Raw genomic sequence first — 27,336 nt, forward strand, 5'->3', positions numbered from 1 at the left:
CCGGGGCGCCAAATGACGGACACGACCATAAAAATTCGTTGTCTTACAAAAACAAGTTATTAGGTATACATACTACTATCGAATACATATTTAATAAACAATGTATACGACTTATTATTTATGATCTTTATAAACAATAATTATTTATTTCTAAAATATAATTTTCTCGTTACCAAAAATAATTTTTAGGGAATAAATTAGGTAGACCAACTTTGTTACGGTGGTTGTAATATTCAAATATTGGTGATTGTCACGAACTCTGTGTAACCCATAATTAAACGAGTTTTCGATGTCGTCATTATAGGTCCGAAACACATTTTGAATAATTCATTTTAAATAATATCCAAATGCGAATTGGCTAAATATATTGCAAGTGACCCGGTTTGTTGATTATTATATTTATACATGATGTTTTAACCGAAAAATAACCCTTAATTTATGGGGTTGTACTTACATATTATTATTATTATGTACAGTAAATAGTTTCTCAACTTCAAAATCAAGGTATTCAAATTTAAGAACCCGCGGACGTACCAATTAGGGTTAAATGCTTATAAATGCGTTATGCAGAATATTAAAGTGTACATTAATTTTTCGTATACGTAGCAACCAAATATGAGTACAACGAATAGAAAAGGGTGAATTTCGATAGTTTAAATTAAACAAGAAGTATTAAGTAGTATTATTAGTATTAAATAGTTACAACGTAGGTATTTATATATTATTGACTATGTAGCAATGTAAAAATGTACTACGTTATACTAACTTGTATGTACTATTATTATTATTATTATTATTATTACTTAAGTTATCTACAACAATAAGTACTAATTTTTAATCTTAACAGTTCAATAATAAGTAATATAAAAATAACAAAAAAACAATCAATATTATTATTTTATAATTTTTACTTACATAGACTACAAACAAAATATGTCCAAATGGCTAAAATGCAGTGTTATTGCGTAGTATAAAAAAAACGAAACGAATGTGTCACTGTAACGACATTTATTAATTTGTAACACGTTATGTAATTTCGTTAGAATTTGTAACAAACCAGTAATGATAATACGTATTTTTGATAAGTGCAAATGTATTATTTGAAATTTGAACTGGTAAAAATTAAGTTTTCAATGTTATTGACAATATATTTGATTTCACTGTTCTTTATTTGTTATTACTTATAATTATAAATAATAAATATCAAATAGAAAATAATGTAATTTAAAATAGTGTAAATTCAACGTAATGCGACGACGGCTATATAGTACAACTGCTGTATAGTAGTGAACATTAATATGAAAAAATAAATCATCATAGCACCGATTTTTAAATGGTGTAGGTATTAAAAACAATTTATAGTTTGCAATCGAAAACGTTAAAAACACGAAATTGAAAATATTGACATTCAAAATATATTTGGTTCATTTTGCAACGACAAAAGTACAGTGGTTGTTTATTCAGTTAACTGATTTTATATTTTTATGTCAATTATTTCCGAGTTATTTACCATTGATACATTTTTATTTTTTATTAAGACACGAAAACCTTTAATCATATCAAATATTTAGGCACCTAAATATTATTTATTTTATCATATATATCGTAATTTAAACTGTGATGAAAAATTAAATTATAATCTAGTTCTCAAAATAGTATTTAACTAACCCATGTATATCGATACACGTCAAATTTAATTTTTAAAAAACAAAGAAATTATTAATCATATATATATATATATATTAAATATTGGTACATTTGATTATATATTTATTAAACTTTTTAATTTTACATAAATAATGTTAATACATTATTCTTCGTAAATAGCATTGCGATATTCAGCAATTGATAACAACAGTTTTTAAAAACTACCGAGTTTCAATATTCTCGTAAATATTTCATTCATTAGATTTGTTCAAACTTAAAATAATTTTGAAATACTTAAATTACACAATTGAAAACACAAGAAAAAATATTAATCGACCAACCTACTGTTATAAACTGTGTAATTAAATAAATATCTGTTTATGATTTGTATTGGTTTTTTTTTTTTTTTTGGTAACCTGCAGCATGTGCTATAAATGTCATGGTGGTTAATGTTAATTGTTATTATTTAATCGGTTACCATACATTTAAGCATTAATTCAAGAATAATTTATTTATAACACAACTAAAATTTTTCTTTTTTGCGTTTTTAATATTATATTATTAATGTTTGGAGTTAAAATTTAAAGTACCTATGCAACATTTATATTACATATTCTAATTAGGTAACAATTGATTTTAACGTTGTTAAAAAGGGAAGTACACTTTTTTACATTGTTTATGACAAAGAAAAAACTTAGGACTTACATACTTTATTATATTTTAAATAGTATGCACCTGTGGAGGGTATAACAGAAAGAAATGGACAAAAATAATTAATCGGCAATGTAATAATTTTGATTCTAATCATTTTTTAATTTATACTTAATATTATTATGATTATGTATAATTGTATTTTGGGGATGGAATGGCCGAGCAGATTAAGGGGTTGGCTGCGACGCAGCTGACGCTGGTTCGATACCTCGGCCGCGGGCGTCATTTTTCTTCGGGCAAGTCACGGTGTCTGGGGAACAAGTGCCACCATGCCCCAACCGGGGCATGGAAGAAACCTACGGGTGCCCCATTAGAAATTCTGCCAAACACAACACACACCTGTAAGAACCATACCGTTACAAACCCTACAACTTACAATCATAAAAACCCCACAATCAGCTAATAGCCATAGTCGCCGGGCTTAAAGGTCGATAAAAAAAAAAAATTGTATTTCATAATAGTTATATATTAATTATTAACAAATACAAACATTTTAATATTAATAAGAACAAGAGGTATTTCGTAGTTTATTAATTAAATTTGTCAGTTATTTCTATTTAATCCTGTACATAAAGCTTATGAAAAAGTACCAAAATCAACTAAATTTAACAATTTAACTGAAAAACCTTAATAGATTTTTAAATATTTAGGTACGATATATATTTTAGATATTTCATTGTTACAATTATAATATATTATAATACATTGGTCATCATTGGATGATAAAAACTTAAAACTTTCAATTTTTTAGGTTACAGCCTACGATTAAAATTAATCAATGAATTAAATGTTAAATATTTAAAATTAATAAAAAGTAGGTAATGTAAGCTAATGTATTAAGAAAAATTTGATTTTATGACTGCCTGGACCTGTTTCTAGTTATAGAAGTTACAGCTAAAAAGATAACACATATACTTAAATAAATTGTACCTATATTACTTTTCATTTTCACATAATATATTTATTTTCTAAATAATTTATTAAACTTAAATAAACTACATAGACTAAGAAAGTGATTGTAATATTTTATTGTCATATTTTCAAAAATCCTATATAAAATAATATATCATAATCATTAATCAATTCCCAATAGTTGTAGATTTTAGTACATTAAAGAAATTGGTATTGTACAAAACTGTAAAAGTATAAAATGTTTATATGATTTCAATACTCAAATTGAAAACGAATAGCAGAAATACAATAAATTTATTGACTTTTTTATTTAAATATTTTTAGAACTATACATTTTTTGCAGATTTTCTAAAATTGAGGAATGTATATTTACTGTTTTTAATGTTCTATTGCCTATAAGCAATAGTTTATAAGAATGTACAAGAAAAATGTATAGACATAATTTCATAATTGACATAATTGAACCTGTTAGTCCGGAATTAAAAAAAAATTTAAAAATAATTGAGTGCGATATGATATTATATTCGTACACCCAAGTAAGCCACAACAACGGAATATTATGAATAATGAATATTGTGAATATCTGTTGAGCAAGTACACAAAAATTATAACAATGTACATTATACATTGTATACATAAAATCTATACCTAAAACGTTTGCGTGTACTATAACATCTATAACCAATTTTAGCTTTGATACAAAGTGCGTTGCACTCCTTTCCATTTATGGTTTACTTTTCCTGTATTCTAACTTCTGCGAATTGTTTCAATCTTGGGATAAGAAAATCGCCCAACTTGTTTACACATTTCAGTTCTGTTTTCGCAAGTAAGTGTGACTAGGTATACAAAAAATAATACATCACGAGAATTTCAAGTCCTATAGGTAACGTAGGTATATATTTTTTAATATAAAAAAATAACTGATATCGTTAGAGAAAGAATCTTTATTTTTCGTTTATATATAGTTTTTTAAAAATGTTAGTTAACTTCAAATTTCTAAAAAATTAATTGCATGTATGCATTTTCAATATTTTTAAATTGTTGTAAGAAAATTTATGATAAATATTGTATGGGTACGCCATGGTTAGTAAAACTAAAAATTGTCTTCATTTTTAACTACAAATATTTAAAATAAATAATAAATTATCGTGATATGAACGAAATTTGCTTAAGCATAAAAATCTTCACTAAAGCATATTTTCTGTTACAACAAAACATACATCATTGTTAAATCAATATACATTCATATAGGAATCTACAATAGCAATCAATTAATGTCTGTTAAAAACTCAGTATATAGATTACACTTTTTATATACTTGCCTATTTATGACAGCAGTGATATAAAATGATAAAAAATTTATTATATTTTACATTTTAATTCAAATATTTTAAAAAGTTTAATATTTATAAAAAGTTTACCTATGTATGGGTAAAAAAAATGAATGGAAATTTAATTGTATACATACCTACATAATTAATGACTTTTAAAATAGTTTGAAGAATTTTTTCTTAGAGTTATGATTGATTATATTAAAAATTAAATAACATTTAAAACCATTAGCGATTTATAAAAAATGTTTATTTATCAAACTTCAGAGTATTTTAGTATAGGTTAAAATTGATAAATCTTTCTGTATTTTTTTTGTATACCTTTTTTAGTAATTGAAACTTTTTAGTGGAGTAATTGTAGTAGTTTGGTTGTTTTTATATTTATTATTATTTTTTTTTTTTATATAGTTAACCCATGGCAACTTATGCCATTGGGTGGTATTTAAATTGTAGGGGAGGGCACTGTAAGGTGTAAGCACGTGTGTGTTGGTTTTGGCAGATTTTCAAGTGGACACCCGTAGGTATCTGCCATGCCTGGGTGGGGGATGGTGGCACTTCTTTCCGGACACTGTGACTTGCCCGAAGAAAAATGCCACACGAGGCCGAAGTATCGAACCAGTGCCGGTGCGCGTCGCAACCGATGTCTTAGTCCAATCGGCCACTCCGTCCCCCTTATTATATTATTATTTTTTGATGTTTAGTAACAGTAAAATATTTAGACTATATTAATAATTCTACATTAACCATTTTATATAAATTAAATTAAACTGTTCCTAGTAATAAAACAGTTACCTACCTATTTATTTAATGAATATGTACAAATGTACCTAACAATTATCATTTTCGTTTGATTATGCTTAAAGATCTAAGTAGAAATTATAAACATAATTCAATAAGGGTTAAAAATAATAAAGATTAAAATAATATTATAACTATAAACTGACGTCAATTTTATAGCATCACAATTTATAGATTAGTTTTAAATTCAACATTCACTGTCAAATTTTTACTATTCACGATCATTGATAAAAACATATTTTCAAATAAAATTGTTAACTTATATAAAATCTATAGATAGGTACTCTAGAAATATATACTTTAATAATTTATTTCTATTAATTTATAAAGAAACAACATAAACTACCCATTTTATTTATACATTTTTTTAACCATAATATGTATACATATATTATTAAAATTAAATTACCAACATATCATTTTTTTCCTCTCATCTCCGTTTTTAAGTTTGGATAATTCATCTTTTGTTTTCCTTTTACTGCATGTTAAACTGCTATCGTATTGTATTTCAATCCCGTGACCGAAATACCTACTCTAAGTTGTTTTCATTTGAACCGAGCCACGTAATGTAATCCGTTGTTAGCACACAATGAGTCTGAGAAGTTCGCATCTGTCTTGTTTTATAGCAGGCATAATGGGTTTGTCCAATAGCTCCTCATATCCTATTTTCTTTTAAAACTTATGTTTACTGAAAAGAGTTTAATTTTCAAACCAAAACTACCTGAAGCATAATTCCTGCAAGATTGATTGATTGTTGCTTAGACAGAAATACTTAAGACAGTATAGGAACTAAGCTCTTCCTATGCTATATTTAAGACCATCAACTTATTCTTAATGTTAACTCATATAAACACCATACTGTCCTACGATGTTGTATGAATAATATATATTATAGATGTAGTAATTTTTTTTAGTATGAAATTTATATTGGAGTTATGAAGTCAATACCAATATGTACCAATATGTAGACACACATATATAATACAATTTACAAACTGGAAAAAACGTCGAATGAATATCGGCCATCGGGCCACATGGTCAGTACTTTTCTATTTCGTTCAAACACTTTTGTTAGACTGTACAATATAATTGATTTGCGTAAGATGTGCCTAGTTAAAGTTTAAGGTAAACACAATGTTCCCGAGTTCTTTTAACAAGTAAAAATCTATTATTCTTGAACTGAACAATAATTTACAATTTAATAAGATTTTTAAATATTCATTAACCGTTGCATTGTATAAAATATTATAGTAAATACTTGAAGGACATAATAAAAACTATCAAAAATACAGTACAGTAACATATATAATATACATTATAATTTACAGTAAGTAATATAATTTTTTAAAGTTTTATTAAAGATATAGATTGGCATTTTGGAATTAGGTCATACATTAATCAATTTTCACAAATAATGACTGATTTCTGGGAAAACGAAATATTTAACATTCCTATATAATATTATAATATGGAACAAACGTAATCTACTCACAACTATTCTATCAATTCGTGGAATTTATTAATATAAATATATACAATTATAATATTTAACTATTGGCATGTGCATGTCAACGATAATAAACAGTTATAAAAACAAATTATTGTAAAACAAATAATTTTGACCCTTCATTCATAGCATTTGGGAAAACAGCACTGAATCATAAATAATAATCGTATTCACTAGTAACATTTAGTATTACTAGTAACATTACTAGTAATATAATAATAATATTAAACACCAGCCATTGAATGGAGTACATAATATATGAACTAAAACAAAAATAATATTATCATAGCAATAGCGTATGTGAGTGAACGCTAATATATTGTCGTACCTATCTATAATATGATACACAAATAAATGTCAAGGTGTAATAACTGTTCATTTAATATTATATTAATTAAGCCCATTATTTGATATTGTCAAGTATATTTTATCACAAATAATATTAATATTTCATAATTAATATTTTACGGTATTATAATTTATAGTAGGTAACTATAAAATACCATTAGTTTAGAAATCTATGTTTTTTAGTAATTCTTTGTGATTTTCAATTTTTAAACTGAATTATGATTTACGATGTCCTTTTTGTTTTTACCTTTTTGATCCACGAAGTGCTTCTGCGTAATACTTAGGGCCATGCCTTTAATCGAAATTAAATTATCTTTCCAGCATTTTATATTAATAAAAAGTTCCGAACTTGATAGGTAGTAGGTACCCATAGGCCATATTATTATCTAAGTCACACACATTTAATAAAAAAAATCTATTTTTTTATTTATCTTGTTTCGTTTTGATGACTTTATTATTTTTTGTTCTTAAATTTATATTTTATATATTGATATGATATAATAATATGAATATTTTCTAAAATATAAAAATACAATCTGTTATTTCATAAGATTACCTATTAAAGGATTTCAGTCAGTACCTACCTACTGATTAGCCCATTCATCATTGTCAGTAGAAACGACGAGCAACCTTAATCGTATAATACAGAAGGATAGACTGGTGTAACTGCCGATCATACGCAATAAAGGTTATGAATTTATGATTAAGTCAATTTAGACAGTCAAGTATATACTATAATATATAATTATAATCTACTACAACAGGATTTAATATTAAAAAAAATGTATCATAATGTCTTATATAGGTAGTCGCCTAGTATATAGTATATAGGTTATATTGTAATATTCTATATTGTAGGACTTATAGAGTAAAATATAATAATTGTAGCTCTAACCTCCAAAAGGTTCGATATATTATGAGTTTATATGAGGTTATTTGCATATGTTCCGTTAACAATGAACAATTATGTTATAATAACAAATAACAATATACATCCACAAAATAAAATAGGTATGTCAATATTTTCGTTTTCAATGAAAAAACAAACAGTAAATATTATTGTCATCAGCTGAAAATGAGTAGCCAATATGTATGCAAATGTTTTATCATAATATACTAATAAATCACAGATATTTATTACGCGCAATTAATGTTACGTTCATATCATAGGTGGTATTTTACTGACAAATTTTAATCAGTAGGGATAACCTGAGTATTCACGTGAGGTCGATGCTGGATACGAATTTATTACACAAATTTCGAAGGAGGGTCGGTTAAAAAAGCACTAGCAATAAACTTTGATTAAAAATTAATCATGGCGACCAAATGGTTTTTCTGCAGGAATACCATAATTTTATAATTTAACGTCAGTTAGCTAAAGAACTATCAGAGCGTGGAGGAAAGGAATAAAAAGAAAAGAAAATACCATCTCTTTCACTCGGCGAAACGAGTTGAGCCATTTTACTAGATTTTTTTTTTCTTGCGATTGACACTTCAAGATTGGTTTTCTATTGAATTCAATTTACCTCACAGTGAAAGTTCCATTAATCCAAATGCACCATTTACGAATAAGAAACTTCAGTTACCATTTAACATCCAGAAGTGTACACATATAGGTAACTGGTGGTCTAACAACAGTATTGTTTTAAAGACGAGTGAATAATAAATGAAGAATGAGTCGAACAGGAATAAATTATCCATGATACGGTGTATTATTTAGACACGCATATCAGTATACAACAAAAGTATTTTTAAATCGATAAAATTCATACAAAATAAATATTTTTTGCAACTTTTTCATTATTGTATTGATTTAGTCAAATTAAATATTTCACCAAAAAATAAGAACAACTATATTATTCTCGTGTTATAATAATATTATGTACTATAATTTTATTCATGAGGTCCTTGACATAAATCATCACTACTGCCCTAGGTACTTTACATGTATGCCACTTCTTGCCATAAGAAAGAAATAAAATCCTATGAAGCGTTTCACTAAGTTAACGAGTATTGAAAACGAATTTTACCTCTTATAAATTCGCATCCAATGAAACTTTATTTTAGTAGTAATTTTGTCCAATAAAATTACACAACTTTCCGGAGAATAATTTTAAGTTCTAATATTATATTATTACAATTCAAATTCATAGTTTTTATTATTCAGAATAAACATAAATAGGTACATAACTCATTTAGTGTAGAAATCATAAAAAGTTATTTTTCCACTTAACTAAAAATTGCAATAAGATAGATCGTTGTTGAATTCATAATATATTTAGATACCTAACATATTACTTGTCTACATTTTTAAATAATTAATCTTACTGTATATTCAGCAATATTGATGAAACTAAAACTAAAACTTAATAAATTTCACTAACCTAAAGTATTCAATTCCTAGAAAAAATAACATTCTGTAGAATATAATGAAGTACCTAGGTATAATACAAACCTAATTCAACTTAAAGTTATATTGTTTGAAAATAAATAATTTAAATTTTTTGAAGAATTCATCTTAATTTTAAGAATGTAGACGGACAACTATACTGTTCAAGTAACACGTTTAGATAAAAAAATTTAATTCTGAAATTAATTTAATCCCATTATTATTTAATTTCGTCAACTTTAGTTACAGAGATTTTTCACGACAAGATGTTTTTTTAATACTTGTTTTTATAAAATGTAAAATATGAATAGAAAGAACGTGTTTACAACGTAATTATTGTTGAATTTAATCAGTTCGCGTTTCAGTGTAACAGAAACAGTATTCCTGCACATGCTAAATGAATACATTCTAACGGTAATCGACCGAAATGCTCATTATTTGTAGCTCTAGTTCTCTTCTCGTAGGTACTTGCTAAATTCTCACTAACGAAGTTAATTTTCTGTAAAATCATCGTGATCATTGATGTTTATCACAAAAGTTTACTTTGACAATTTTACTTAACAAAAGTCGCGAATTAATTATTTTATGATTGATAAGTAAACAGAATATTATAATTGTTGAAATAATTGAAAGTAAGATATATTTAAAACTAACAGAGATTTTGAATAAATGTCACGATTTCCATAAGATAAATGTTGAACTTCGCATAGGTATGAATTGTTAACAATGTAATACAAAATATCCGGCTTCGTTTCAAAAGGAAATAAATTAAAACGGTATGAACACTATCCTTTATAAACTTGATTGACTGAAAATTTAATATATTATTAAATATAAAACCCATACGAGTTTCACATATAAATATAAATTCTGATTAAAGACAGCAATTGTATAGAATTTTTTACATTTATTTTTCGTTTGATTAAAAGTTATTTTAAAGTTATAACAATAAATGCAATGAGTTTTTCTAAGCTTCTCTGCAGATTTAATACTGGACACTGATTTAATATTCTTTTATAGAGGTCATAGTATTTTTCAAGAAAAAAATATGAATAAATAATAACACCGACGAACAGTATACGAGTACAGCTCTTATTGTATTTTTCAAAATCCATAATATAATGATTGGTCACTGTGCGCTTTAGATATCATAATTATTTTTCAATTTATCATTGCACTTGAAAGTAAACAGATATTATACCCATTAATTTCAGTTGCTCACTCAACTTCAGTACCTACAATCAGTTTGTATTTTATCAATACTCAAAAATTGCAACAATACATTTAGACTAAACAATTTGGGAACGATAACTTCTTTATAAATTCAAAATAAAAATAAAAGGTCATAGTTTTTTTTTTTTTTTTTTAATTTAACTATATAAACTAAATTAGTGTTTACTAAGCTTAATGCATTAATATTATACTAAGAAATGTAAGTTATCATATTATCAAAAACAACATTAGCACCAATTAAACAATATGCTTGTTAACAACATTAAGGTCAGTTATGTAAATAATATAACAAGAATGTTGTAATTAAAATTCTATTTTCTTTGGAAACTACGACCCACAAAAATCTCATTTATACAATATACAGTACAAGTAATATACCTTTACAAGCCCTAAAATTACTTTCCAAAAACGTTAACATATCAAACATATTACGCACGAGAGTTTTATTGTACTTTATAAATGACCCTACTGTCGAAAGAATGCCTTTAATGAGATGTAGAAACTTATCTAATTCAGCTCACTAAGTATAGAATATATAACAAAAACAAAATACACATATAAGTTTAATTTAAAACTAAAGATAGGTAGCTATAAAAACATCAACAAATAGTTTTAAATAAATAAAATTGTATTTTTCAAAAGTGACTTCTACAAATACGATTATTAATATTAAAGAAGTTTTTTGATGTAAGAACACAAACTGAAATTCAATTTTGCATTCAAGGAATAATAATAATAAAGTGGAATATGTTCGGTTTAGGTATATATTATTATAATATGAAATGCATAATACATTACGTAGACATGTTTGTGATCTCAGTAAGCATAATAATATTCTTGGTAATTTTCACTTTCGGTAAGTAACGTAAACTATTAAAACTTTATTATTGTTTATTAGAGTAGTTTGGTACCTGTAGTTTTAGTAATTCTATAAGACACTTCACGTCTTGTACGGATATCGTTTCTCAATGATGAATATTGTATACGAAACATTATACCTACTATCGATCAATTATGAGAAAACCAATTATTTGTTTTTAAGTTTGTTGCATAAAAATAAAACATTGAAACAATACTGAAATTCATCAGTTTATACATTAATTCAACGACCAACGTTCGTATCATAAATCAATGGGATCCAGAATCTTAGGCATTAATAACATTGTATTAAATGTTAATTTGTTTTATAATTATTCTTAATTTAAACTTCAAACATAAATAGCGTCAATGGCAATATGCGAACAGATTTCCCTTTTAAAAATGTAATTGTATTCGTACTACTCGTTTAAATAACCAGCCAACCGAGAATATTGTTTTTTAATTTAATTTTTCCTATATAAAGAAACCCGATAGAAGTAAATGTTCGCAAAAAGCACGTTACAAAAGGTTTTTTGGATAAAACTCAAAATCTGACTGAAAAGGGTAGTTTAGTTGATTTGCATATAATATGCACAGTACTATAAATATCTCGTCGCAAACTTTCTGACCTGTGTACACTACAGAGGTATGCAAACAAATCACGTTTGATAAGATAAGCTTTTCCAGTTTTATTACATTTTTTTTTACATCAAAAGTTAAAAACAACTATGATACATTAAAATTTAATTCTGTTCTTACTCAGAATGATGTAGATAATAGAATCATTATTTTAAATTTTTAGTATTACAACTCTAAGAATAATATATAATGTATGTTGGGTATTTTATTTTAGTTAGGTACTTATATATCAAAGAAATGATAGCATGCCGGCGCTTAAGAACTATACAATGTTTATAAATATCGTAATTGTAATCGTAATTATTATTTTAAAGTTAAATAAATATTAAACACAATGCAGACAAATATTGTACAAAGTTGTTTCAAATAGAGATCCGTTAGTATAGGTACGATAAACTCATCTTATCATTTAGAATGACTTTTTACCTACTTAATTTTTTGGTACCTACCTATGCTATATTTTTTTTGAGGTTTTTTGTAATTATAATATGATTACTTTTTTCTCAAACCAATTCAATTTTTAAAATTTTTTTCACAAGGGTGAAATAAACAAGAAGGGTGTAAATATAAATATGCAAACATATTTCACTACTATTCACTCAAATTGTTGAAACTGAAAATATAAATAATAAATGATTTATTAAATATTAAAATTGTATGTATACAAATATGTAGAAAAATATAATTAATGAAAATAAAATAAATTTGTGTTATAACTTAATAAGTTATAATATTATATAACTTTAAATTAAAAAAAAAAATATGTAGTTTGTTATAGGTGCCCCGCCTCATTTAAATCGCCTAATACCTAAACAATAATTCGTTGTATTAACATATTGTGTTTATATTAAGAAAATTATTTTGTAAACTGGGTTGAAAAAAAGCTTATTATTTATATAGTTTATTTTTAAAAAAACTTTTAAAATCATTGTCTTTTTTACAAGTAAAGTATTGATTTCAGTCCAATTATAATAATATTAACATTTTATTTCGTGGACATTTAGTATCTATTTGGAATACCTATCTATTTTGTTAAATCAATAAAAAAACACAATGGAATTAAGTAATGGTTTTACATAATATATTAATTATATTTTGTAAATATGAAAACTACACGTGTATTATATAATCATATATTATGTGTATATACTATATAGTGAATGCAATAAGATATGCTATGTACATAGTATAATATTAACATTATTCGTCGCGTGTGCAACTCGAATTTGATGGTATTAAAACGATACCAGAGAGGTTTTGTTATGTTTATTGGTCTCCAGAGTCCGGAACCTATAAGAGCTCCAGATCACCGATGACAGGGAAGGGACAAGGTTCAATTTTCTACAAGACGAGACCCCCATAAAAATAGATGCTCACAATATACGTAGGTTCTAGTAGAAGCAATACGGTATTACGTTTATGGTCTTTCACTATATTCAACATGCGTGTTTCTATAAGCTAGTAAGCTACTGTGCTAGATATTCCGGTAAATGTTATATAGGTACTTGGGGATATTATTTTATTATTATTCTTGGAATAATAATATATAAACTTCAAAGGCTGCTATTTTAAGTCAGACGTCTTATTAGCGCGATGACCGGTTAGCAATGCTCTGGATATGTTATTTCGATACATTTAGCTTAGGGTCTCGATGACGAAAATAAACGCGTAGTGCAAGTGCAGAACTTTTATGTAGAACTACGGTGTTTACTCCATAGACAATGACTAAGTTACCACGTATTACCAATGATAACATAATTAGGTCATGAGGGTCTACAAAGACTAACAAACATAAATATTTTAAATAGCTGTCTTGTTAAGTCTTCCAGTGTTTTAGTTTTTAAGTGCTCAATCCACTCTCTTTTGTTCGGGATTATAAAAAAAAGTTTATTTACTTATATTATTGGAGATAGGTTAAAGAGTTTAAGAAGAAACAATGAACATTATATTTCTAATAATTTAACAATTATTTAAATGTATATCAAAAGTTTAAATTGAACATTTTTCAAACCGTAAAAAGTATAATGTGTTTTAAATACAAGTTCTAAAAATAATAGACATGCATGTAGCAAATATTTTTTTTTATGATTCTGATCATTCGTTAATACATAATAATTAATTTTTTAATTTATTAAATTTCAGTTGGAATTTATAAGTTAACTAATTAAGGACCATGTTTTTAAATCCTTAGACCCTTTAATGAAATGCATATATTAAGAATTCTGTCGCTATATGAACTTTTCCCAACCATCCATGTTTACTAAAAATTGTAAGGGAAGTTATGCTTACAAACATTTGTATGCATTCAAATCGAAATTCAAACAAGAAGATTCAAAGTTTCTGAGTTATTGATCTTTAAATATAGGTACCTACCATGTATAAATAATAGTCTATGATAATAATCTTAGAACATTTAGGATTTACCTATGATGGTTTGAAAATTATGGTAATTAATATTAATTTTTTTTAATTTTATATAACTTGTAAAAAAAAATCGAGTACAATAAGTACTAGACTAAATATTACATATGTATTATATTTTATAAAAAAAAATTATTAAACAAAGCTATTATTTTTAGTACATAAAGTTTAATAACTCAGTAACAATAGTCGTTTGAAACTAAATATAGATGCATCGATGTTTTCAAAAAAGACATTCAACTATCAATATACAGTTAAAAGGGTGGTTCTCATTTGTATTGCCACAGGATACTCCATAAATGGTATAAAATCAATTAATCTGCAAATATGGTCATTAAAATAGTATAATACATTAAAATTCTAACAGTCAGTATTTTAATAAAAACACATTATTAAAGGGTAAAATAGCTAGGTGAACACGAACATGCTTGCTGAATCATCTTATACATTATAATATTAATTTTTTTGATCCTATTATAACTTTGACTTAAATGGCTATTAGTTTTTAACATTTCTACATTTAAACTGGCACAGTTGTTTTTCTTTTTCTAATTACAATATACCTAAAATTTGTTTTATAATATAAAATATAAACTAATATCGCGCATTAGTACATTACTGATACTGTAAACGAAATTATATAATGTAAATTAGTGTAACTTATATTTTTGAATGATCTTAATGGGTTATTCGAATATTACGTCTTAGTCACCACTTATATTATTTGTATTTAACCTGCAGAAGTCATTGTTCACTTAGTTTCTATTTTCTACAAGACGAGACCCCCATAAAAATAGATACTCACAATATACGTAGGTTCTAGTAGAAGCAATACGGTATTACGTTTATGGTCTTTCACTATATTCAACATGCGTGTTTTAAATTATTAGCACGATAAGTACACTTAATTTAATTAATTTTCAAAATTGTAATTTATTAACAGTTCATATTTGGTTATATTTTTATTGATTTTTTTTATAATATCATATATAATCTTCGTTTACATTTGATATGTAGTATAAAACATTAAAGTATCAAATTACATACATTTGACATTTATATATTATGTAGGTAAGCATAATTTACTACCCGTTCATTATGATATTTTAACCAAGTTTGCTAAAATGTATATATGATTTACGAATTACATAACTTTTATCCTGAACTGTCTGGTTACTCGAGAATAACCCTAAAACCCTTTAGGGATGAAAAACTTATATACGTCCTACTTGAAATTCCCTAAACGGTACTATAGAGACGTATATAAGTACTATATACTACACAATGACCACATTTTCGTACAATTGATTACGAAAAAAAGTCTTAAAAAACAACGCATATACTAATACATAAAACCTAACCTAACCTACTCGTATAATACTACTAAATACGCAATTTGCAATTTTAAAGTTTTGTATTAAGAAGTATTTTTTAAAAAGTTTGAGAATCTGTATTCATCATAATGAATATATTTCGTAAAAAACATACAAAATAAAATTATGATTTTAGTTTTAATTTTATAAGTATTTTAACTTATATCAGTAAGCTGAGATCAGCTCAAAATCATTATCATGATTTATATTCAGTCATTTATCATGACTTTCGAATACGGAATATATAATACAACAATATTCTGTAATGAAGTGCCACGAGTGCCCGACCTGAAGTAGTTTGTATACCGTATGGTATTTTTTTATGTTAAATTACTATGGTGAAAGAACGTAAAAATATTACAATATATAAAATTTAGAAAACTTTTCGAATGTATGTATACTAGACATCAAAAAAGTTTGGAAACACTATACTGTTTGTAAATATAAAATTTCTAAATTGTCTGTCGTCACTCTATAGTATGTACCTAATATATTATGCATATTAAGTAGCTATAAGAAAATTGAATATTATGGTTTTGTATATTTTTGTTGTGTATATAAAAATATTATTGTTTATACAGGTGAATAAAAGAGACAATGCTATTCTTGACCCTTAATTAGTGAGTCTCGTACTCTTTCAAAGGATTAATATTTACGAGGTGTTATGGCTTTATCCTTCTGGGCCCGTTTTTCCCCATTTTCGTTATTCCTTTTGTCTCCATTGTTATTACAGGCTAGTGTGGTGTGAATAAAATTTATAGTCACACAGTTCCAAAAAAAACTGTCTAATAAAACATAAATAAGATTAAAAACAAGTATAGAAGATCTCAAGTCCTGTTATTTAAGGTTTTTATTACTTTGACACTCAAATGTACAACTCTTAGTCGTATTATTTAGAAAAAAATAATAAATACAATATACCTACCTATTTCATCATAATAAAACATACTATACAATTTTATCATTTTTTCATAACATTGTTATGCATTTATAACAACCAACAAGTATTTACTATTTTTCTATCTAATATTCTAAAAACTCCTTAAATAGGTACATCTCAGTGTAATAATACTTCTATAATAAATAAATCATATAACTCGGGAAGAAAATAATTTACAAGTCACACAGTAGCCCATACTTGTTTTAATGTATTTCAAGCGTGGCGTGGTTGGCATTCAAAAAATGTATGTGTACAAAATACAAATTTAATACAAAAAAAATCAAGTTATTATTTTAAAGTTAATAATATACATTTAGAATAATAAATAAATAAATACGTTGTCTTTATTTTATCAATTCCAGCTACGATTATTATTTATATATATAATGTTCATATAATAATGTATTTACCACAGTCATGACAGTATTGATTGAAAGTATATGACATCATTTAAGAAAAAAACCATTATTAAAACTGTTAAAAGGGAGTTTTTGAATTTAAATTTGTCGATTTCGTATTACTTTTAAGTTTTAAACATCGATGCAAATGATAGAACTTTTTTGTCAACTTTCGATTTTGGCGGAGAAGAGAGTAGCGTTGAGATTGATTATGATAGATATGTTTGATCTGAGATTTTAACGAACAGGGTGTTGAAAACCTATGTATACCTACTATAATACAACGCTGATAGTTAGCAAGGTGCTTGACATAACAATAGCATAATATATGGCGAAGGGATCACAATATTTCGCAAATGTTACTACGGTAATCAATAGGTACATATATTTAATAGGAATAATATCTGTTATACTAATGTGCATTTACTATTAGAATATTACTGTTGTCAAATACGATATTTTTAGGAATCACTCGTTTTCATAACTATATTGCAGTACAAAAATTATAATTTATATTCTGTTTAAAACGCCAATACCTATCTAAAGTTTTTATAAATATATTACTTTTTCCAAAATCGACATCGAAGAAAAATTATTTATTTATACATTTTTTATTACCTGTATTGATTACCTATATGTATTTGGTAAAAATGTTATTTAAAATGACGTTTAAGCCTGGTACCGTGTACACCATTCTTTCTATTTTTGATAAAACATCAGACGCAGTCGTAGTAGACGGGTGAAGATTTTTAATATCTACTCCAAAACTCTTTGTCAGTTTGGAGCTTAAGTGACCATTTGAGTTTTAATAGTTTTGTATTGTTATATTATGCATGGTATAAATTTAAAAGTTGACTATTATTTGAGTCAATATATCCTTAAGAAACATTTCGTACTCTTAAATATTCGGTAGCTACAAATTATAGATAAGGTATTTTCTTCGGTGAGTATATATGGTAAATTTTGGACTCTGATTCAACGTTTCTTGTATGTTATCCATCATTGTCAGAAATAAATATAATATACATAGTAATAATAAACTCTGAATAAGGTACCTATAGGTACTGTATAGTAATAGGTACTGTAAGAGATGAGCCGTATTTGTTGTTTACATTAACACTATCGGCTGTTAAGGAAACCAGCAGGGAAATAAATATAATGTATTATAATATATACTAAATAACTACTATACGTATTACTATATTTACTGCTATCTAGAGTAACGAATGAATCACCTGTTGTTCTTGCCACGAAAATACTATTATACTATACTTAATAATTAGTAATCACGAATTATTACTTTAATATCTGATAAATGTTGTTAATAAGCATTGGAATTGTACTGAATAACATAGATATAATTCTGTTTAAATTCTAAAGAACAATTCGCATGGAAAAAAGGAAATGTTTATGTAATATTATTGGAGCTGTGAGTGGATACACATTTGAAGTATTGACCTAATATCAATCTTCAAAGTAACGACATTTTCCATGACCCTACACTGGTTTTTACGTTATTTAGCGAGTTATGAGTATATTTAAATAGCTATATTTTACGCATACTCGTCGTTTCCTTAAAAAAATTTAAATATCGTAATTTAATCAATATGCAAACGCCGAAAATGTTCTTATTGTTAAGTTTGGTGATAAGCCAATTCACTCTAATATTAAAACTAACGAAGCTAAACGTGAAAAATTAAAAGTAAACTTGCCACGTTAGTGAAGACAACAAATGGCGGATGTGCTGCATACCTACATAATATTATTATACTGTATATAAGATATATATATATCGTGAAGAATATTTAAGACTTAAATCAATAACATATTCCATAAAAAATAAGTGTATTGTATATAATAAATCAAAGGTGTATGTATAATAGTTGTATACTTACATTGTAATCTTCATGGTTAATACAAGTTGTGTAGTTGGACCAGACTGCACCCGATATTGGGTGCTTGAACCATGTAGCATTTTTATTGCAAATCTTATAAGCAGTTCCTACAATACAACATTTTGAATTATTATAAAACTCGGGAAATTAAAAAAATGTACACATACAACTAGTAGATATATAATTGTTTAACTATTTAGTTTTCCTATATTATTCAGCCAATCATCTTGTAAAAAAAATGTCCAATGATTTTAATAATCAGTCTTTTTAAAATTAACAATATTGTGACATTTTACGTTTTTAAGTAATAAAATCTTTGTTTTTTATGAAAAACATTAGACAATATTATTATGCTTTTGAAAAAACTTTTTTAAGATAATATTAATAATATAAAATTAAGCTGTAATCAAATTAGATTTGGAGCACTATGAGCAATAGATAATCCTATTGGTTTTACAAAGATGTGTTTTTTTTTGCATCTTGAGAAGCAGAAAAAAGTTTCTACTTTGAGGGTAGTCTCTGGTATAAAATTAGATATAGTGCCAACTCTGAGTAAAAAATTCCTAGTTCTTTTAAAAATAATTGGAAAAAGTAGAAAACAATTAAGGAACAATTAAGTACACAATAGGTTGACTCTCCACAAAGCCCGATTTAATTTAAAACTATGCGTAATCATATTGAAAATAATTTTTATATATTTTCAAATTGGTTTTCATAATTTTTAAATCATTTCTTATAGGTAGGTAGTGAGATAATAAATAATAATAAGATTGGGTGACGTACGGTACGTTTTTTTTGTCCAAGATTTTTTTTTATCAACTACAAGATTATTAGCTTACTGAAGTTATTGTTAAAGTTAAGGTTATATAAATACATATACCCGTTTTCAAAAGAGAACATACCGCTTTCGCGCATGTCGAATGATTCGATTGGTGCGTTGAGAACCACGTGATCAGGCTAACAATGGGAAATTGGGGGAGGATGCGCGCCACTGGACATAAATTGGTCGCCGACCGGTATATTCTCTTTTGAAAACAGGTATAGAGAGATATTTATAATCAACTAAAATTATATTGAATTGTATATTTAAATTTTTTTTTAAAAAGAAAATTATTTTTTCTGTGTCCGCATAGGGACTTTGTAGAGGTTATCTGGGATTTTGAATTATTCTCTGGCCTGTGTGAACATTTTACAATGGATGATTATATGTTTGATCGTGATGGTTGAGTTGCAAGCAGGACATGAAGGAGGTTTGGTTTTTTCCATCAGGTATCCATGAGTGTGTCCATGATTTATCATCAATTGAATTTCACAATTTGCACGACATGGGTGTCACCGGAATCATATAGAGCAGCGGGAGGTGCAGAAAAATGTTTTACCAGCATCACCCAAGAACAAATTTCTAAAATTTTTATTTTAACACACATTTAGCGTGATTAAATTGAAATATTATTCAAATTAAAAAAAAATATATATATAAGATCAGAGATCAGATTCACGCAGTCCCCGGCCCCATGTTGTTTGGTTTAGCTTAATCTGAAAGCTCTAATAATGAATATAATTGGAGACTTTTTCAACAATGTCCAACAAATTAACATTAATTTTTTATACATTTTTTCCTGAGTAAAAAATTCTGATTTTAATTTGGTGGACATTATTAGAGCATCTCTCCAATTTTGTTATACTTTATTTTCGTTAGTAGAGCTTTTCTCAAGTTGTTGTGCTACCACCTTTTATTCAATAACACAATTTATTATTTATGTCTTCAGTGAACCACCTCTTCGATTAAAATATGATGAACCTACTGTGTGCTGGTATAATCAATATAGGAAATAGCTATCCTTTCAAATGTTTATTATACAAGATTAGGAGGGTTTTGGGTTTCTAATCGTGAAGAATTTTGAGTTGAATGACTATGAGTGATATGATGTGTCCGAAAGTGGACGTTCGGTGGCGACTTTAATAAGTGTTCATAGACCGTTGGTTGGTGGAAGACCACTTGTTATAAATTAGCCCAAAGTCTCCAACAGCAGACTTCCTCATACTTTGATGTCATCTATTTTCTTCTATTATTCGATACTTCTGTTTATAAATTGTATATTTGTATAATATAATATGAAGAAATGAGTGAGAAGACACGTCATGTTTTTATATTATCAACCTATTGTTACCCGTATAATATGTGTTATGATTATTCGTAGTTCGAACGATCCTACGAGAAGGCTCGCTTAGCGCTCTACATTTTTTGACTGTTGTGTTATTTGTCCAGTGCTGTACCGCACATATTTTTATTATTGTTGATATTTGGGCACAGGAATGACTCACACAGTCATCGGTTTGATTCATAGTAAAGTGCAAAAAATGTCTGTGCTTCTACGCGATCACCATTTTCCCGTTCTGTTGTCCGATTGCGACGTCTGGTTTTCAACTAGGTCCCATTCCACTGGAAGTGAAGAACTCACATGTCATCACTTAGACTTTGGAGAAGGGGGTACTATCATGCATATAGTGATAAATACATAGATAAATAGATCACATGATCTCCCTACTACCCATTTGGGATAAGAATTGACAAAGACCTTGAGGTCATATCAATGAACAAATACAGAAAAAAAAAATATTATACATTTTATCATTTTCTGCATAGTATTATGATATAATTATCAAAATATTGTGGCATTGTTTATGCTATTTATTGACATTTGTCATTTTTCATTTTTTAAGTGGTTTGAAAATAAATACAATGTTTCCTTAAGAATGTCTCCGTCTAACAAGTACTCATATCGTCTAACAATATAGACATTTTACGCTCAGCAGATCACGTTTAGGCGTTTAGCTCTGTTTGTTTAAAAATCAGAGTGAATCGACCTATTATGAAACGTGATGAAAACAATCTGTGTTTGTATGTGAGTTTTTTGCGATGGTTAAATTTTTACCAAGTTATGCGTATAATATAATACAGCGTAAATTAAAAATTCTCATAACTCATTTAAAAACTAAAGTATCGTAATAAACCATCAAACCCACATACAAAACCAGATTATATTATCTTCTTATCATCAAGTTTCATAGTAGGTCGATTCGCTCTAATTTTTAAACTAACAGAGTTAAACGTGATCTGCTGACCGTAAATTTGCTATGCAACGCACTTGTAAAATGGAGACAACAAATATGTGTGTAGCGTCCTCATAAGTTATTCTTACAAAAATTAAAACAAATCAAAAATATTCATAATTTATTTTTTATTGATTGGTTAAATTTAGAACCTTAACTAAGTTCATCGAAATCACGAAAATAAAAACATTAATTTGTAGTTAAAAATCATAAAATCTCCTCTTACCTAAGTATCTCATTTAGCAATTAAAAAAAATTAAAAATACATATTATGCACAATGCGTTTGAAGTAGGTACACAATTTGATAAAATTGAATATTTAAACGAAAAATAGCTATATATTTCCTTTGATGATTCAGTTATTTAATATTTTGTTGTAATTAAAAAAAAATATTAACCATAGGAACTTGAAAAGGTTTTGCCATCGAGTATATTATTATTTTCAACACGCAATACAATTGTTAGCTATTGTCTATTTATATATACATATATATATATACCTATACTTTTTGTAACATAATATGATAGTACCTACCTATACTATATGATACAATATAATAATAGATATTATATAATACCTATATGTGAGGTTTAACAAATTTATTTATTAATTGTAAAACATCTTTGGAATTAATAAAGGTTGACACATCATTTCCGCTAAGAATCATTTCTCGTTCCTATTAAATGATTTAATATTTAATTAAATTGTAACACATCCATTACAGTGCAATAGTCCATTACGAAAAACACACCATACACAAATGATTGTTTATTATATATATGTGTATAATAATTTCAAGAATAAATGCAAATATTTAGACATTGAGGTTCGTTTTGGAATCATATTCGGTGCTTAGCTGAATAAAAATATATTATTAAAATAATATGACATTTTCAATTAATATCCGCTTGGAGTTTGAATTTCCATTATCAAATACACGGCGAAAGGACGAAAAATATTGTCGATAAAAATAAATTATAATATTCAAAAAAATAATAATAAATACGATGGATATCCATTTAATATTTATATTGAATCATCTGACAAGGAGAAAATACTGATCCTTATTTTATAAACTTTCTACAGGTTTTTAATATTACATTAAAATTAACGAATAATGGTATCAGGGTCCAGGGTTGATAGATATTTCAGTAAAATTAATTTTTATTTTACCTTTTTAGTGCCGATGGTGTAAAAATAAAATACCTACTATAATCACGAATAAAATATAAAATTAATTGTCGTATTATATAAATAAACGAGCAGTGTTATCTTTATCGTAATTGAAATAAAAAAAATATTGTGATCTTAAAACATATGTGTAAGTGTTTAAAATCAACAAATACAACTCACTGGTTGGATCAAATCCAGAAATGAATTCTGGACATGGTTGGTGAACGGTGACTCCGGCTTCAGTATCTGCCCAGCAAAGCCATCCATCAAACGTCCCCCGGCAGAAATTTGAACCTGTCAAAAAAAAAAAAATACTAACCTTAATCCCTTTACATAATTTATAAGAGACCGAATGCAAAACACGCATACAAATATACAGATACACAAACATTATACATATTGCATTAAAATAAAAATGTATAGGTTGGTAATAACGTGTCTTTAAAAGACATATTTTGCTAAAATAATAGATGTAAATAAATAAAAACAATCGATAATTTGTTAAAAAAAATAAATATAAATTGACTTAATTTTCGTGATACCACCAATAATATTGTTATTTTATTTGTAAATAAATACATGGTTATATTATGAACGTTTATTGATTATATTTAATTGGACGTCAAAACATAATAAATCTATCAATAAACATATTAGTATAAAAATTAAAAATTAAAATATAATATCAAAAACAGATATTATTATTTATATTTATTATAATATGTAAAAATGAATATAAAATATCAAAAATGTACCCATTTTTTTATTATGTTATACATTAAAAACCGATAGACGATTTTAATCAAAATGTTATGAACATAATTTACATAATATCATTGGTTTTATAATTATATATTTATACATCAAGAAAAACAATACATAATTTTTACGTAAAATCACTCAAATTATTTCACTTGATTTCAATTACCGTAAAATTATTAATTTTTCTTTAAAAAACTTAATACTTATTTTATTCGGGGTATTATAATAAATAACCTTTTTTAATAATGTGTTTTAATTTTCTAATTTATACCACTGATATTTTTATTGATCGGTTTGTTATTATTATTATTATTATTATTTTACATACTGTACATATATTTTAATAAATTAGACTGGTAATTTCAAATTTGACATATTATTTTATAAGATAATAAGTATTGTTCTAACCAAATCATAATTATCTTAAGGTTATAACTGTGTTATCCTAAAAATATTTTTACATAATATGAAAACAATATGTATGAATGAAAAGTAAGTGTTATAATATTATTATATTATTGTATAATTTAAATATAATAAAATTATTTGTTAATGTTTCGCCAAACATAGGCACTAGTCAATTTGGCGATGATTAAAGAAATTTATTATGTTGTATTCGATATAAAATCGGTACTAGGTAAGTACTTTAAATTAAATTTTAATCGATAACATATTGTTTAATTATTTAGATATATTTACGCCTGATTTGGAAGTAATTATAGAGCAGCGGTTCTCAACCTTTTTATAATCACGGACCACCTACACAATTTGAAATTTTTTACATACCACCTGACCATTTTTTTGCTTATTAATAATGTATATGTATAAAATTTTATTTCATTAGGAATTACAAAATGAGATAATATAAAATAAATATATATATAATAAGCTAATAAAGTATTTAATGCACAAAAAGAAATTAAATTAAATCAAATTAAATATGTAAAATTATTATAATTATTATGGTTTACTTTTTACTTAAATGAGACGATTAGTGTTGTTTTGAACGGACGATGACGTCAATATCGAGCTCCAAATTGGTAACTTTAAGTCTTAAATCATTTTCTACGTTTAATCTACTTCTATAATTATTTTTTGTGTACAATAAGTGAGAAAATGTTTTTTCGCACAGATATGTTGATACAAAAGGGATTAGAAACTGTAAACCTTATGTGGACAATGCCGAGTATTCTTGTTTCACGTCCAGCCAAAAATGAGTGATATTTTTGGTTTTTAAAGTGGTTTTTAGGGTAAAGTCACTAGTTAAGTCAATAAATAAAGTTTAACGATTTGTATTATATTAAAGAGAATATCGTTATCTTAATTGATACGATTACAAACGACCTCCACACCATCAAATAAACATTAAATAAACCAAATAATATTTAATGTTAATAATGATTCATTCCAATTTTTTTTTATAAAGGTAGATTTTTTTTGCGTACCACCTATGAGCTTTCTGCGTATTACTAGTGGTACCACAGGTTGAGAACCGCTGAATTAGAGTATTTGGGAAATAAGTAAAAGGATAGTATACAATATTTTAGTTACTACAACCATATCAATAGAATGTACCTAAATCCTACTAATCTTTCTTATCCTGTAATACTGGACAATTTTATTGAAGTATTAATAAGAATAAAAAATCACACAAAACAATTTATGAAAAATCTTCATGGTATTGAACACAAAAATTACATAGGTAACTAAATTTAGTTTCCGTAGTACACAATATCTGAATAGATACTATATATATAGGAGCCTACTGCTTGTTTAATTCACTATTATTTGTAACAATAGCAATTCAAATTATAGGTATATTGCCGAGTTATATGCTCGTTTTACAATTAGGTACATTATTATAAATACTTTATTTTTCAATTATGTATAATAATATATATTATACAATTGGCAGGATTGGCTCTATAATATTTAACTAAATAAATTGTTTTTTTTTTTAAATAACATTATTTTATCATTAATAGTTAAAAATAAATAAAATATAAGTGATGTATAGATTTTTTTATCACAATCAATTGAAATATTATATGTGGTCACTGGTCATCCATATTATTATGCTTAAATAAAAAGTCGATGATTAAATTATCTAACATGGTATAGACTGATTTAGACAAGATAAGTTCCCAAATATGTTCCAATATATGTACCCAATATGTATACTCTTAAATCTAGATGATTTCTCTTCAACTAATAAAATAAAAATAATAAATCAAAATAACCTCAATAGCTCGTTTTTACACGAAAAATGGAAATATTTTTAATTCGTAAAACGATAACTTTAGAACACATCTGTTAAAGTTATACAAAAACTAATTTCTACTCTCAAATACTTATGTTTAGCCACTTACGTGACTGTAAGTCACTAATATGCCATTTGTCCTAACAATGACAGATGCTAGTTACGAAAATCTGTTGCATCCGGGGAAGATTGTACGTCCTCTAAAGGGCTTTAAGACAAGAACACTTTTCATGCGAAACTAAAACAACCACAAATTTATTATCAACACGTAATATGAACAAAACAAAACAACACACATATACTCTGTTCAAGTTAAGAAACGTAGTCGACAGTGGCCAGTTTTCGTCAGGCCTTTTATCACCCCAACCCAGTTAATTATCTGTGTACCTGCCATGTAGTATTTCGAAGTCCCTGCACCGTAATAGTCAGCCACCGACTACGTTTCTTAACTTGAACAGAGTAAATAATTGTGACGTGACAATAATAATCATCAGAGCACAAATCGAAAGTTGGAACAACCAAGTTCAATAATTATGACACAGTAATAATCTAGGACCCTGCAGAGGACCGATATAACGTAATATTCCACAATGAAGACTATGTTCGTATCATCGTCGTTAACCCAA

The 27,336-nt window shown here is 26.3% G+C and overlaps 1 protein-coding gene across 5 annotated transcripts in view; it reads right to left on the bottom strand.

The window, feature by feature from the left end:
• LOC132943174 (calcitonin gene-related peptide type 1 receptor) overlaps nt 1-27,336 on the bottom strand; it is a 153,916-nt gene that overhangs the window by 80,625 nt on the left and 45,955 nt on the right. For all 5 annotated transcript variants that reach the window (XM_061012031.1, XM_061012032.1, XM_061012030.1 and 2 more), the window contains exons 3-4: nt 23,869-23,982; nt 19,401-19,507 (exon numbers count right to left, since the gene is read on the bottom strand). In XM_061012031.1, the coding sequence (XP_060868014.1) occupies nt 19,401-19,507; nt 23,869-23,982 (221 nt within the window). The remainder of the gene's footprint in view (nt 1-19,400; nt 19,508-23,868; nt 23,983-27,336) is intronic.

The sequence above is a fragment of the Metopolophium dirhodum genome, chromosome 4 (genome assembly GCF_019925205.1).
Source record: "Metopolophium dirhodum isolate CAU chromosome 4, ASM1992520v1, whole genome shotgun sequence".
Classification (NCBI taxonomy): Eukaryota; Metazoa; Arthropoda; class Insecta; order Hemiptera; family Aphididae; genus Metopolophium; species Metopolophium dirhodum.